The sequence below is a fragment of the Euwallacea fornicatus genome, chromosome 9 (assembly GCF_040115645.1).
Source record: "Euwallacea fornicatus isolate EFF26 chromosome 9, ASM4011564v1, whole genome shotgun sequence".
Taxonomy (NCBI): Eukaryota; Metazoa; Arthropoda; class Insecta; order Coleoptera; family Curculionidae; genus Euwallacea; species Euwallacea fornicatus.
In genome coordinates this window covers 3,802,395-3,817,715 of record NC_089549.1, presented here as the reverse complement: position 1 = coordinate 3,817,715, position 15,321 = coordinate 3,802,395, and the positions used below count along the sequence as shown (strand labels likewise).

The window sequence follows — 15,321 nt, the reverse complement described above, 5'->3', positions numbered from 1 at the left end:
AGTAATTTGAAATGGTTTCTATGTGGTTGCGAACGTTCTAGATAGTCTTCAAAATATTATTGAACGAAAATATTCCTATTTTTATTTCCAGAGTAAATAAATTTTGAGCAAATCACGTTTTTCTTCGTTAGAAATGTTCATTTTCCGGCAACGCGTAGTAACACATTCACTATTAGTGCGTGATTTTTCATTTATTAAAGATTTTCCAAAATCGACAAGTAGGCCGCGTGTGTGCACCAATCGCAATGCGTACATCCCTGTCATGTGATCAATATTTGACATTTATTGAGATGTTCATTTTCATATAGGGGTTTTCAATTCCTATAATGAAAGTGGGGTAGGCATGGATGTACTAGTGCAGAACGTGAAAATGTTGAGGTATTGTTTCTCCTAACAATTAATATTTGTGATCACGACGACGCAAATCGGCAAGTGTGACACATGGTTGTTTTTTAATTATCAATTACTAATCGAATTCGTAAAAAAAAACGGTCAGCTCCCTATATGAAAAAAATGAGATGATGGTATTGAAAAACCGAAAAGTCGTATTTCCGGAAAACTCTTTTCATATTGTAGCGCGGCAAAATGCTTCAAAAAAGTGTTGTTCGTTTTCTTGTTTCTATGCAATTTAAATTAGAAAAGAAAAATAAAAAAAGTCGTTACCGGTTTTTTTTCGGATATCTCTGGAAGTAATGGGATTTTTTTTATTAAAAAAGCAAAATACTCCTCTTATAAAGGCACAATTTCGCCTCCGGTTAAGCAACTACGTATCTCCTACAATCTCCGATATCCTGATGTAGAAAGTAAAAATCGAACACCCTATACAGGGTCCAGCAACAGGATTTAACGGTTTTGAAAAGCTTGCCATGGAAAAACAAATAATGTCATGTTTGTCAAAGCGCGATTTCTGTGTTCTGTCAGTTTAACAATTAAGCGTGTTATAACTAATTGAGATATAAATTAGTGCGTTTTAGTCGTAAAGTGTTTTATTACTACGCGATTTATTACTACCCTCTGTCTCATAAATAACCGGAATGCGAATAAATAAAAGAGGATAAGTTAGATCCTTTGATAAAGGTATTGTAATTATTCAAAATGGTCTCGCACAATTGCAATACAACGCTTCGCAAGTCCCACTAGTGCATTAAATGATTTTTCTATTTCGATTTTCGAAATGCTGTTAACTATCCTCGTCGACCACCATTGAATGTCTTCAATCGAAGCAAAATTTCATCATCAAATGTAACGAAGGGAATAAAAAATGATGGCATGAAGCTAAGTCAGGTGAATACGCCTATATTAATTAAATAATACGTGAAGTACGGACACAAAGAGGCTTCCGCAATTAATTTCATGCGCCGCACCATGAATGCATTCCAACAAGAAACGCCATTTTAAGGTGGGTAAGATGTTTCGAAGAAACCAGCAACACCGTATCAACGTTTTTTGATGGTACTCGTATAGTTGATACTCGAAAAATATTGAAATGACTAGGCAATCAAGTCAATGAGGTCCATTACGTTCTGCCGTCGGGCATACGATCGCGTTCAATATTTTGAATCAAAGTTTGAGACACATTTTGCATAATAACTTGCACTCTCTCCCCTTTAAAATACAGATTTTTCACAAGTTGAATGACCTTGGGTATTAAGTTAAAGAAAATTTTATTAATATTCAAAAGATGGATTCACTGGACCCACAGTCCCATTTGAAATTCCAAAGCAGATTACACCCTTACGCGGGAGGTTGTTTCAATAAATTGGAAATCCACGCCATCATTTGACCCCATCAAGAACAGAATCGACATGTTTTGGTGTTATACGATATTTTTGCAATTATCGAAAACAATGGGGACGAAAAGTTTTCGATGAAACACTCTGTATGTGAATTTTAATTCTCAAAAAAGAGGGCAAAATATTGCATAGTTTTAAGAAGAAGGTACCACCGCTCATACCAGGAGACAAAGTTTAACTGGTTACGGCAAATGTTCCCATATTGCCTCACTTCACGTTTTGATGACATTCCATGACCCTCAAGACCTCCGAATCTGAGAGCATTAGGTTATTTTCTTTGAGGTTATTTAAAGGCAAAAGTGTACGTCACTCAAACAATACAATGGTCAAAAGGTGGGATTAGGGAAACGGTAAAAGAAATTAGGCAAGATTTGCTTCAGAACGTGTTGGAAAATTTTTGAAATCGCAAATGTGTTCCAATGAGCATGGCGGACATCTTAACGACATAATTTACAAATATTCGGAATTCGCCAATAATAAAGTTCATAATGCAATATCGGTTATTTGAATCGTTAGATTTATTTTCTCACAGCAAGCTTTTTAAAATAGTTCAGGCCTGTTGTATCTTATATATTTACATGCTATTCCTTCACATTGAGTCAGATTAGTTCAAATTTCTAAAGAAACAAATCGACAAATTTCACTGTTTGCGGAGCACAAATGCGGACATCAACAGTCTTTTTTTGTCTTGAAGGAAATCGAAAGACACGTGGTCTACCGTTTTAGCGACCGGATAGTGTGGGATTCACCGGAGCGCCTACCTACAAAAATCTCGAGGCGACTCCAGACTGAATGCGTTAAACTGAGCCGCGCTGAACTATGCAACTCGGCGCAAAGTGGCGCTGAACAACTCAAAGCGTGTTAAATGAAAAAAAAATGAATCTGTGCTTTGTTCCATGTTGTAATTCAAAGCAACGGTTATTCAACTCAAAACCGTACGAACCCCGTCCAAAACAAACGTGCACAAATGTTTTTCTTTGACCGTACCGACGCTTGTCGGGTCGTGTCCATTCTTGTTACAATATCGCCCGATTTGGTGTGCTTTCGCACAGATAACCGTTCAAACCAACGCGCTGCGATGCGCAGAGCAAATTTTAACAGCCCTGCGCAGCGTAGCTTGTTCGATCTTGGCCCACCTTAGAAACACGAAATACGAGTACAAATGTAACGTTGTCTTGTCTTGCACTGGCCTACGATGAGGCAGCAAGTGTGTTATTTCACCCTATTAAAAATGTGATCGTTTTATTTCAGAACGACATGGTCTCAAAGAATCCCACAAAGTGGAACAACTTCAAATGAAAATAATCTCGTCTCTTCGTGATCACGTAACGTATAACGCAGAGGCCCAACGCAAAGCACATTATTTCAGCAGACTGCTAGGTAAGCTACCGGAGTTGAGGTCGCTAAGCGTAGCTGGCTTGCAGAGGATATTCTACTTGAAACTGGAGGATTTGGTGCCGGCGCCGCCTTTGATAGAGAAAATGTTCGTCGCTAGCTTGCCTTTCTAGGATAAGTATCTAAATGTTTTCGGTTGGTGGAATTTTTCCTGTTGAATCGTTATAGGGATGTTCTGTAAAAGTTTCTACGGAGAAAGTTCTTTCAATGTTAAAAGTACACTTTCTATTAAACGGAAGTTTTTCTGGAAATTATACAACTAAACCCTTAAACGTGATATGAACTAAGTTCTTTGTGATTCGTTATATCGTAAGTAGAATAGATCATTATATTTTTTTAGCTCTTTTGGGGTGTTTGTCAGATTTTTCGGGACAGTACAGAGAAAATATTGAACATTTTGAACGTGTCGGCCTAAAACATGACCAAATAATAATGCCGAAAATTTGGCATATACCCCGAAACGATCAATTTCTTTCCCTCTGGATATACAAGTAGATACTTAAATCTATTTTTGGTGATGCACCAAGTTAGAACTAAGCACTAAGTTAGGCTATAGTTTAAAGAATCTCTTGTGTCTCTATCATCTATGTAGCTTCACTATTTGTTGTAATTTTGTTGTTTGCTCTTAAGCATTAGCTGGGGCTCTTGGTTGTTTGTAGGTAAACGCTTAATATTTTTAATTGAGGTGTTTTAACTGCCTCTTTTCAAATAAGGCAGTTAAAACATTTAACTCATATAGTTTTCACTGAGTCAATTGCAATGATTCATCTGGCCAATATTGTTCTTATCTTATAGATAGCTTCCGATTGAACTACGGGTCTTTTAACTATTGACAATTTTGTATAAATTTTTTTCTCATTTTGCATATTCTTTATCCATGACTTATTCAAATAATATGTATGTTCTCAATTATTCATTTTTCTTGTCCACAACGCTTACACAAATATAATTGTAAAGTTCTCTTTGGTTTTAATCAACAAAAGCACACCAAATATAACAACCAAAACTCCCAAACAATGCAGTTCTAAAGCCTTTAAAAACTGCCGCATGATACCGATTTATGAGCAATTTGAAATGGCTTTATAGACCTTCATGTTCTCTAAATAACAAAATCCATTACAGAATGGGCAAAAAGAATTTCTCTCAGTTTAAGCAGCTCTTAAATTATGCATTTTATATAAATCGATTTTAGACTAATAGAGACTTAAGACATTTTATTGCGCATTCTGTACTTATTTTAAATGTTGTGTCAAAGCTACTTTAGGTGTCCTAGAGGTAGGTACTACGTTCTATGGGAAGTCTATAGGCTTGAACCAGTTTTCTCGTATACTAATTTTATTTAAATTAATGAATATTAATGTAAGAGGAACAGTTACATTTTTATAAATGTTGTTATACCTACTATTATACTATAGCACTTTTAAGCATTTTTCACTATCTATTTACGAGAGACAGCAACTTACCCTATAAGTTTGCTGCCACGATAAGTGTCCAATTTTCACCAAGAGACAACATATCAGATCACCTCTGGCTATCGCTATTAAATGTGACGAGGCAACAAGAGTGAAAGTAGGAGATTTATAGTGAAACTCTGATGTATTAAATAAATGTAAAAAGACGGTAATATAGACCTGATGAACAATACTCGAAAGCAGAAACCTTTATACTATAATTTTTATAATTTTAAGTGATATTATACATGTAAAGTTGTAGGCTTTAACGAAATATTTTTTCAATGTTACCACCACAGCCATGTGGAAATTTCTAACAAATGCGATATCCCTAGTCAAGGCACATTTTGTACATAATTATTAAGAAAAGATATTTTATTTACACTATTTACAAAAAAGTATAATGTATATTTTCTAGTGCGATTTAAAATTAACCCCTCGAAAAGTTACCTGTAGAATTTTCGAATTTTTTTCTTATATTCGTTCATACAGGGTGATTCAGAATCATGGGATGAAACTTCTAGGGGTTATTCAGGGCAACAGTGGAAAACATTTAAGCATAAGAAGCCATATCAGGAAATATCGCTCTGAGGCGCCATGGCTTTATCATGCTGTAAGATAATTACGAGCAAAAATGTGTTTTTTTGCGTTTTATTGCATTTCATTTAATTTTTTTATACAATATAACACTACAGTAACTGTTCAAAATGTCGTCCTTGAGTTTGAATGCACCTGTTTAAACGACGTACACAGTTCCTGTGGACTTGACTAAAAAAATTAATAAGCATTGTGAACAACTTCAAATGCGGCACTAAGTCGTGCAATCAGGTCTTGCGTTGTTTTTACTGGCGTCTAATAAACCAGATACTTTACACGTCCCCCACAAAAAAATTCTAAAGGTGATAGATCGGGCGACCTCGGGGCCACGGAACTGGACCACCTCTGCCAATCCAAATACTATAGGCCCGTCATGTTGCAGTCGCATTTGCTGTCGAACGTTTAATGAAACGTTTACAAGAAGTTAGGTCTTGAAAATTAATAAAATGGAATAACTCGATAAAACATATTTTTGCACATAACTGTCTGAAAGCATCATAAGACCGTAGTGTCTTAGAAAGGCATTTCTGAATATGTGTTCTTACACTTAAATGTCTCCCATTGTTGCATTGAATAATCATAAAAGTTTGGTCCCATGGTTCTGAAGAACCCTGTATTTTGTTATCAATTATCTTTTCTCCCCCTTGAGGCTAAAACAAAAAGACAGAATTAGCATTTGCCGGAAAGCAAAAAAAAAGACATTTTTAAAGCCATTTTTTATTTGTGTCATTCTAAACGTTTTAATGTGCCATCCTATATTTTATAAAAGAAAAATGTTATGTGAACTCATATCAGTGAACTGCCTTGAATGATGAAACGGATGGACTGAGGAGAGAGTTACCTGAAAGGAGAGAATAGTTATTTTATACGTAAAATACCGGGTGTGTCAGAACCTTGTAAATTGTGGGATGTTTTGAAAACCTTCTGTGACAGATTTTGCACTCTTGTTCTATCGTTTCAATCCCGTATACCGTCCGCTTATTATGTAAAATTATCGTTAACTTCTGAGATTGCAGAACAATTCGTTTTAGAAAGCTTCGCACCTTGTAAAAATCTTTATAATTTTGTCTTGTATCACAGCTTCGATGATCGTCAAGTATTCGCCATATTACGGGATCATTTGCAATATTATATGTCCCAAGATATCTATAATGTACTTAGGAAGAAACGTCTTTGTACCTGTTACTCTTTTCTAGTTTTTTAAATTTTCTATGACCTTTTTCGACTTGTAATATATCGTTTCGTTTCAAATGTTGCTGCAACAACAAAAACTACATGCACAAATCTGAAAGTATTTTAAGTGAAATTATTTGCCATAAGGTGCCAGTTTTACTTTCTAAATCTATGTTTAAAGATCAGAAGATTTTTTATTTAGTTTTTATATACTAGAATAGTTACCAGAGTTTCTTGCAAGTTTCTATTGACTTGCGAGTATTTGCCACATGTTTCAGCTTATATGGACGCTGTTATACTTAGGCCGTAGCCATAGGAAATGAAATCCTCTTTACATTGTACGAAATATTTTTTTTATGTCTCTACTACCTACTAAATGTACTTAATGTATTTCACCGGATTCCTTTTTTTTTTGTTTAGATATTTATCAGTTTTATTATGGTCGCTTTTTGTTAGTTTTATGAGATATATTATATGTAACATTTTGATTTGATTTGATTAAAATATATTTAAAATGTAGCCCTTTGTATTTTTGTTTGATTGCTAAATAAAATAAGCAAAATATAAGAATTCATCCAAGCGAATCTGCTTTGCGGTTGTTCAATTGATTGAAGTTGATTTTACATATAGACAACGACTGAAACTGAACATAAGTTGGGATCACAAACCATGTACCGATTTTCCTTTTTGACAAGAAACATTTTTTTTTAAATCACTTCTACGGCTATAGACAGAAATAAATTAATCCAGATTCAGCCACATTACTGGAAAATGTATCTTGTATATGATCAAAGTTTTGCCATTACATTTCGTGTTTGTCACTAGATATCTCTTCGCTCAAAGTAAGGAAATTAATTCAACTAGAAACTTAATTATCATTTATTAAATCCCACGTGTTTAGCTCCGGATCAGTACATAATCTCATTTCCACTGCGGCGTTGACTTTACGCTTCTTAACTCCTAAACAGGTGCCTGCTCCCAGGTTATAAATTGGAGAGTTCTTCTAGGAAAAAACAAAGTATTCTTTGGTTTTAATATTAATTACTATTAATTATAGTTTTCTTTGCTGTTTTTCCATATCACTTTATAATGAACTTACCTCTCCCTTATGCCTCCACTCTTGATCCGCTCCCATCTCGTGACATTTATACAAAATAGGATGTGGTTTCGCCGCTTGTAAGCACAAAAGTTGCGCCAAAACTAGCTCGTTTTTATCAGTTTGATACCACAGCTGTTTTTTAGAGTTCAAGCAAGGCCGCAGAATTAGAGAGCTACCTTTAGTCTTTACGTCTTTTGCACATTGAATGCATAGAGAGCTGTTGATAAGTCTAAAAACAGTTTGCTAGTCCAGTTTCCTTATAGTTAATAAAAATACCTTATATAAAATTGGTCAACATAATTTCTTTTTCTGGAATGCCAAGGCTGGAATTTATCTTGTTCTAAAGCCGACCATTTCTTTTTCAGTTTTTGCTCGTCGTCTGAAGGAAGTGTCAACTCTGGATAAACATTTTTCAAGTACCAGTCAAAATCGTGACACTTCAACTGTTTGCGAAGCTGAATTCTTGAAGATACATCACCAAAATCCATAGTTTTAGATTCTTTGATATGACTTAAATAATAATCCTTTAATGATCTGCATTAATAATTTAAATTAGGCTGGCTCCAACACAACAAACTTTGTAATCATCCATCCACACATTGGCCACCCTCAAAGAATTATACAGCATAGTGTCCTGCCCATCAGGAGACCCATAAGGCCTGCGGGGCCTAAATATATGACCAACTCTACTGCATGGTAATATTTCTAACGAACCCCCACACATCCAGACGCGAAAAGAAATCTCCAAGTTTTCGCCACCCCAAATATTCATCCCAGCATCATACTCTCCAATTTTAATGAAATACGCACGATCTATAGCAAATAAGCCACCGGCCATTGTTGGAGACCTAATTGGTTTGATTAAATCTTCAGATTTATTCATAGTTCCTACAAAGGAAAAATTTTCATCAAAAATGTTTTTATACATTACTAAAATACCTTTAGGCAAGCTCTCCCATTTGAAATGTAGCCCCCAATTGAATCCTCCTCTAACTAAAGGACTTGAACTGTAGGCAAATGTGTCTGCATTAATTATATCAATAATGGGCATTACAACATTGGTATTTTTATCTTTAATTCGCGAAACAAGTGGTTCAATCCAGCCTTTATTTACTTCAATATGACTATCCAGGAAGATCAAAACCTACAAGACTTGGTTTTGCAACAAAATAGTCCTGTTGTCAATCTTTAAAAAGACCTACGTCCCCATATGCATGTTGTGCCCCAAATATTCTTGCTCTAATCAGTCCCTCTCTTCTTTTAGTCTTAATTAATCTAATTTTATCTAATATATTGTCTTTTAAATACTTTTCAAGTTTCTTATGTAAATCCTTGATGTCACTAAAATCATCTACCAATACTACCTCTTTCAAAAGCTTTGTTGGAGTTTTGTCCATAATTGAATGGAGAGTTCTCAGAAGCGTTCTGTAGTGCTCATTATAAAAGCAAATGATAATACTAGCTTGGGGTAAATTAGACTCATAAGTTACATTTCTACACCTAAAGATAATAAAATCATCATTGTATTATTACTAGTAGCATGACTTCTTCAATCAACTTACAAAGCATGCCTAGTATCAGGAACCTCTCTATGAAGACTTAATTTATTGCTAATTAAAACATTGTAGGCATGAATTTTGTAACCTTCATCTTTAATCTCTTGTTCTTCAGAATTTTGTACAAGGCCCAAATCAAAAAGCTCTGAAACAATGTTGTTTTGTTACTTTGAGCAAATGAATTATTACCGGGAAAGGGGGGGGTCATTCCTACCCCTTAGAAGACTGTGTTATAAAATTTTAATGAAGAGTTCAAGATGCATCATTTTTGTAATATATTAATACCCAAAATTTAACTTTATATAGTCAAAGAATTCTTAAGGTATACTCCTGTGATACCTAAATAAATTCATTCCGTAAAAAATGGCTGAACATAAGAGTAGACAAAACAATCTATGTAAACATATGATATTAAAATAGAGGTACATATATTATGCTTTAAAACCTTAGAACAGTCTTAAAACAATAGATATTTACTTTATATTCGATATAAATCAGATATCTTCAGACTACCTACCTTCCTCAAATTTACTCAAGTTCCTCAAAGGAGTTTTCAACACAGGTCGAAGTTTTTCAAATAAATCTTTTCTATTGTTACCATAATTCTCAAGAAGGTTATTATATTGGCGTTTCCACTCTTTACTCTTGCTTGGAGCCTTATCTCGGCTCTTAATATTCTCATCACTTGACCAAATATTGTGAACACTTATGGAAGTTGCCGAAGTTGCCTTATATGGTTTGCTAATATTCTTGGCGATGTGTGTATATAAATATAGAGAAATTATCCAGGTTGCAGAGGCGAAACCTATCCCATAGAGGAAAGATCTGTTTATGCTGCCCATTTGAAGATTTTATTCAGATTTGTTGTTCTACTTATTATAGGGGATTAATTGGACTAGATATTTCCTTAAAGGCTAATGAGTATTCTTGATTTAAATGCACTTTACTATTTGCGTAAGTAAAATCGATCTTATGTTAGTTTTATATGATAATTATAAAATTATATATAAATAATAATTAATTAATAATTTGATGTTCATTTTTTTTTGTTTTCATTAGTTACTTTTTTGAGGTTAGGTTCGAGGTGCTGTATGTTCTTTCAATATTAAAAGCCTGTTTCAATTTGGGTTCTAATAGTTCTCACTCTGTTCTTTCTGCTCAATGTTTCTATCACTAGGATGCTGGAATCGCAGTTTCAACTACTACAATTCAACATTTACAGGGTGTGCCCAAACCAATGAGACGAAGAATAACGACGGATTACTGCCGTTAAAATATAAAGATCCAGCGCTACTGTTGTATTCTAAAAGTCAATATTAACAAAGATACAGGCTGTTAAAGTTTGAATTTTATTTTATATCTTCAGTCTTTTGACCTATGGTACTGAAATTTGGTATTCTAAGATTTTCGGACGTGAGAAACAAGGTAATGTTACCAGTTTTATTGCGGCAAAAAGACAGCGCAACTTGAAACCGTGTTGGGTCGTTAGTAGAGTTCTAATTTTTTTCCCACGCAGCTCCAGTGGCCCTACTAATCAAAAAATATTGTTCTGTTTAACATTTTAGATTAAAAAAAAGATATACCTCTTAGTAGCCTCATAACTTGACTGTTTTAGAGATATTTGCTAGTTTAATGCCTTATATATGTATATATTTTTAAAGAGAGCAGAAAGATGAATGAAGTTAGTAGGCATTTTTTTCGTTTATAAGGGCCCCCATTTTAAATTGAATACCGATTTGTCAGTGATAAAGTAGTGAGTTCTCAAAATCGCTATCCATTTTTTATCAGTTTTTCTGTGTTAAACGTAGTGTACATTAAATAAATATCTCGAATGCAGTCAAGTATTGAGGCTACTAACAAATGTAGCTTTTTTCTAACATATTAAATACAACAATATTTTTTATTAATCGCACTTGCTGGAGATGCATAGAAAAATTTAAAGCCATTTTAACTAGCTAAAACAGCTTCAAGCGGCGCCCTCTATTAGCTACAATAAAACCGACTTTACTTTACTTTACTTGCTTTTCAGGTCGAAAATCCCAGTATACCAAATTTCCGTACCACAAGTCAAAAGACTGTGAAGATATAAGAGAAAGTAAAAAATAATTTAAACTTTCACCTTGTCTCTTTATTAATATTAACTTTCGGAACACCATAATTGCGCTGAATTATAATATTTTGATCATAGAAATTTACAGATGATCTGTTCTATTACTTTTGGGACATCCTATATATAGCGATTAAATAATGAATCCATGGCTATGTAATATACAGGGTGTTCAAAATTTAGCATAAAAGGTCTTAACAATTTATTCTAAGAGAGCGAATTTTCAAGTCAATTAGTGTTAAAACCCCATACATTATTTAATATTTCTGCATTATCTTCAAAATAGTTAGAGATAAGAACCAATCGAATTAACGCAAAAATATCTATATAAAAAATTCGTAGACGAGTAAGAGTGCTAAATTCCGAGAAATGAACCAACAGTGGTGGAACGTAAGGAAGATTGAAAATGTTGGTCACCAGAAAAAACAACGCAACGTGTAGGTATTTAAAATCATATTACAAACCTATGTAGAGTGTAACACTTGCAGACATTCGTAATTTGAATTTAATATTCGCAAAAAAATCAACAAAACGGTAATATTAAAGGACTGCTAGAGGCATAACCGATATCAGTCCACGTACAGGGTGATTGAGGTTTAGAAAATGAAAATCGAATTTACTGCTTAATTCATAAGTTTTTTCGTAATATTTTTTGTGGCACCATTTGGAATTCGATTTGAAAAAGATGTTTCAAGTTGAATCAAAGGAACAGAATAATCACTAACTGTTTTCTCAAATCGCTCTAAAACTACTACATGAAAAAATAGAGATGAAAGTGTAATTATGAGCCTCCTGAAGCTACGTATAATCTTAAATTTTGACTGAAATATCTCAAAAACCACATAAGTTATAAATCGGAAATAGAAATAATTTTAAACATGTGACAAAAACATAGAAAATTTGTTAAAATAAAATAAACGTGTATTGAAATAAATGACTCAAAACCTCTCTATTATGTCCTCCTTGATATATTATTTAGACATCTGCTGTTCCACTAACGTCGATCGCTGTAATATCTTGAACAACTGTAATTTCAGCTATTATGTCGCATTTTATAATGTAAAAAAACGCACCTTGGCGCAACGACTACAACCGTATGTATTCGAAATTCTAATCCTGGAATGTAGCCATAAAACTCCTCAATCAATTTTCAGGATTTCAGTCTTTCAGGCACCGCCAAATAGTTTCATGACCTACGGCAGGGGGCGATGGATGTTATTTTCAGCACAGCGTTGCCATTTGTTTAGTTTCAGCTGCGGAGTTATTGAACTGAATACTCGCATGAAAAGGTTTACAGATTTATTCCATTCAATTTTATTGCTAATTTTATATAATGTTCTATATAATAAAATTAGTAATTTGCTATCTGCGTACACATGTTCGGTGTAAGAATTGCGTTAAATAATAGACTAAAACCCTTTCAATTAGCCAGTTATCAATAAGATAGTCGCAAAAATTAGAAACTAATTAAGAATAAATATTACGAATTAGAAACAATGAATTAAGAAGTTAGATAAACACCTCCTCCACCTCCTTAGCTCATTAGCTGTTAGAGGTTACTCACTGTACCCACATAGGGTAATAACGAAAAAATAAGCAATTTCCAGGAAAATCCCTAGGAAAATACGGCAACGCCGTTTGCCCAGTTAGGAAAACCAAAAGCAAATTATCGGCAGTTTTCCAAACCGGTGCGGTTAAAGTGTTGAGCAATAACCAAAATAGTGAAAAATGTAATTTTTCTAGTGCTTCGGACTCGTGTTTTCCCCCGTTTCCCGGACATTTTCTTACTTTTCTTTGTTTGACCCACATATAACCTTAAAGGTTCCTGGATATCTTCCAGGGGTATTATTTGAAAATCATTGGGTAAATATTAAATTGGAAAATATTACCTAAATTTAGACGGCTTTTCAGTTCAACTTGCAAGTTCTGTTTGGGTTTTATGAATTGGTTTGTTATGCTCTTCTAAATTTAAACGCAATTTCATATCGACTTTGGCAAGTTTCAGGAAATATAGGTATTAATTGAAAACGATTTGATAAATTTCTGATAATAATTTATATTATATGCACTCACCATAATATCAGTAGTATCCAATACGTTTCCATAAAAATTGGGAATTATGCAAAAATATAAAATCAAAAGAGTGGTTTTGCCGCTTTTTTAATTATTTTTTGTCAATTTCAAAGTTTTCCACTTTCCCGCACCTTTTCAAGTTTTTGAATTTACATTTAGGGTACACCAACAGAAAAGTCTATTATTAATACCATAATTATAACCAAGAAAGTAAACAATAATATTCGAAGATATTAATAAAACGCGACATGCTGGGTGAAGTAAAAAAGCGTTGCGGCGTGATATGACTCATCATCAGTATTGCAGAAGATTGGGATTTGCGATATTAATTGGATAGGGAATTCGCGTCCTGAAGATGGTTTAAACAGCCAAAACGTCGTCCCAGAAGAATAAGTGGCGGAGAGGGCGCTCTAGTAAGTGTAAATATTTTTATTTAAATTTATTGCTTAATCAATAGCTTCCTATATTATACAGGGTAACCCTTTTAAACGCACGCAGTTCACTCTTGCGAAAACAGCTGTGGTTACGTCGTCACTCAAATTAGAGAAAAATTGCTTTTTGCTGAGCTTATTTGGGAAAATATTTAGGAGAATTTAGTGCTAAACTAGAAACGTTTTGATGATTGTATACGATTAAACGCATAGAATCGTAGTCTTGTGATATACCATTGTACTAGGAACGAGAAAAACTTTTAATTTATGGGATAAATTAACATATTATAATTTTAAACAATAAAGTGGAGCTTCAGTCGTTAATAAAAGCAAGAAGGACCTAACCGAGATATCAATATCCAGGCAGTATTATATTTTATAAAATGCTGTGATTTAAGTTTTTTTGGGTACTTATTGGTAAAGTGGTAAATTTTGGTTACATTGTGTACACTTGCCGTGCTACATAAATAAGGACCGTGGTATCAGTAATCCCAAAAGCTCCACTTCATGCGATTCATAACATAAAAATTGGGTGGTCAATGACATTTTAATTATATTAATTTTCAATGTACAAAAAAAAATCCACAATTTTTTAAGAAAGCACTTTACTTAAAAAAAATTCGTTGTAATATCAAATTTAGTTGGAGAAGTACATTTCCATTAAGCAAAGTAATAATCTTATTTCCATTTTAGCTTTTAAAACCAATTAAAAATTCGGCTTTTAATAATTTTCCATTAGGCAGTGGCCCAGCGAAAAACCGCCGATTTAATGTGACCATCGTCCAACCGGAGATCGGATACGGGGGCCCTGGTGACCATGTACCACCCCAAACATGTGTGTCACCAGTGCCCCGCCATCGTGGGCAACCCTTTGCCAGCATACCCGAAGATCATGCTTTAGACGATCCTCCTTCTGCGCCTCTAGACAGCGAGAGAGCTGAGTGCAGCAGAGGATCATCACCTGCATCTTGGGATTTCAGTCAGGATGAGAGTGATTCGGTAAGTAAAGACTATAGTTAAATTTAGTTGCGAGATTAGTAAAGCAATTCTGGACTATGTGGACGGTCAGAAGTATGTGCAAGAAGCACAAAAAAATATAGTGAGGATATTTGTAATAGTACGACGGAATTGGTTTACTTCACTACTGTTGGAACTTGGAACGAGCCTGTGTCTATTTATAATATAGGAATGGCACATGTAAAAAAATGCAATAGGAATGAGCTATTCAAATATCAAATATTGGGCTAAGCAACTTTTGATTTTCTTGTTTCTGAATATTGATTAATAATAGTTGGGGTTAAGACGTGGGTGAAGTACCAATGGAGCGTAGTTAAAATCTATTTAATATTTCGCTTGTAATCAGTCATTACTATGGCTTATTGCAGATAAATTCAAAATAAGTAAAAATAACAAATAAAATACTGGCTGTGAAAGAAATGAAAGAATAAATTTAGTAAGGTCGCGTCTGTTCGAGACTTCCTAGTACTGGTCTACTGGTGCGGTAATTATTCGTTCCTATATCCTACATATAGTTTGAAAGCGCCGATTCAGTGATGTTTGGCAAATTGACAAGCAATCACTCATAATCAGCTGATTCCGATTCTCCCGCCATCTACGAAAAAAATCCACATTAAAATTTAATTTTC

At 34.1% G+C, this 15,321-nt stretch overlaps 2 protein-coding genes across 10 annotated transcripts in view; one reads left to right on the top strand and one right to left on the bottom strand.

Moving 5' to 3' along the window:
• Positions 1-6,928, top strand: part of Hr38 (Hormone receptor-like in 38) — an 82,120-nt gene extending 75,192 nt beyond the window's left edge. For all 8 annotated transcript variants that reach the window (XM_066285477.1, XM_066285473.1, XM_066285476.1 and 5 more), the window contains one exon: positions 3,045-6,928. In XM_066285477.1, the coding sequence (XP_066141574.1) occupies positions 3,045-3,301 (257 nt within the window). In that variant the 3' untranslated portion in view covers positions 3,302-6,928. The remainder of the gene's footprint in view (positions 1-3,044) is intronic.
• Positions 6,929-7,270: 342 nt separating this feature from the next.
• Positions 7,271-10,320, bottom strand: LOC136340958 (polypeptide N-acetylgalactosaminyltransferase 35A-like). 2 transcript variants are annotated; one of them, XM_066285481.1, is made up of 8 exons: positions 9,582-10,320; positions 9,071-9,209; positions 8,711-9,008; positions 8,448-8,652; positions 8,086-8,396; positions 7,785-8,032; positions 7,509-7,737; positions 7,271-7,409 (listed from the first exon to the last, which is right to left on the bottom strand). In XM_066285481.1, the coding sequence occupies exons 1-8, from the start codon at positions 9,904-9,906 to the stop codon at positions 7,278-7,280; spliced, it is 1,887 nt and encodes a 628-aa protein (XP_066141578.1). In that variant the 5' UTR covers positions 9,907-10,320; the 3' UTR covers positions 7,271-7,277. The 2 variants fall into 2 exon arrangements, with proteins under 2 accessions (XP_066141578.1, XP_066141577.1); XM_066285480.1 differs by having other exon boundaries at positions 7,271-7,412; positions 9,582-10,317.
• Positions 10,321-15,321: the final 5,001 nt, after the last annotated feature.

Excerpts from the sequence above, each read along its gene's own strand:
- LOC136340958 (XM_066285480.1), bottom strand. The coding sequence starts at position 9,906 with ATGGGCAGCATAAACAGATCTTTCCTCTATGGGATAGGTTTCGCCTCT. Across the intron at positions 9,009-9,070 it reads CCTGATACTAGGCATGCTTT|GTGTAGAAATGTAACTTATG; the intron begins GTAAGTTGATTG and ends TATTATCTTTAG. Across the intron at positions 8,653-8,710 it reads CACAACATGCATATGGGGAC|GTTTTGATCTTCCTGGATAG; the intron begins GTAGGTCTTTTT and ends CAAGTCTTGTAG.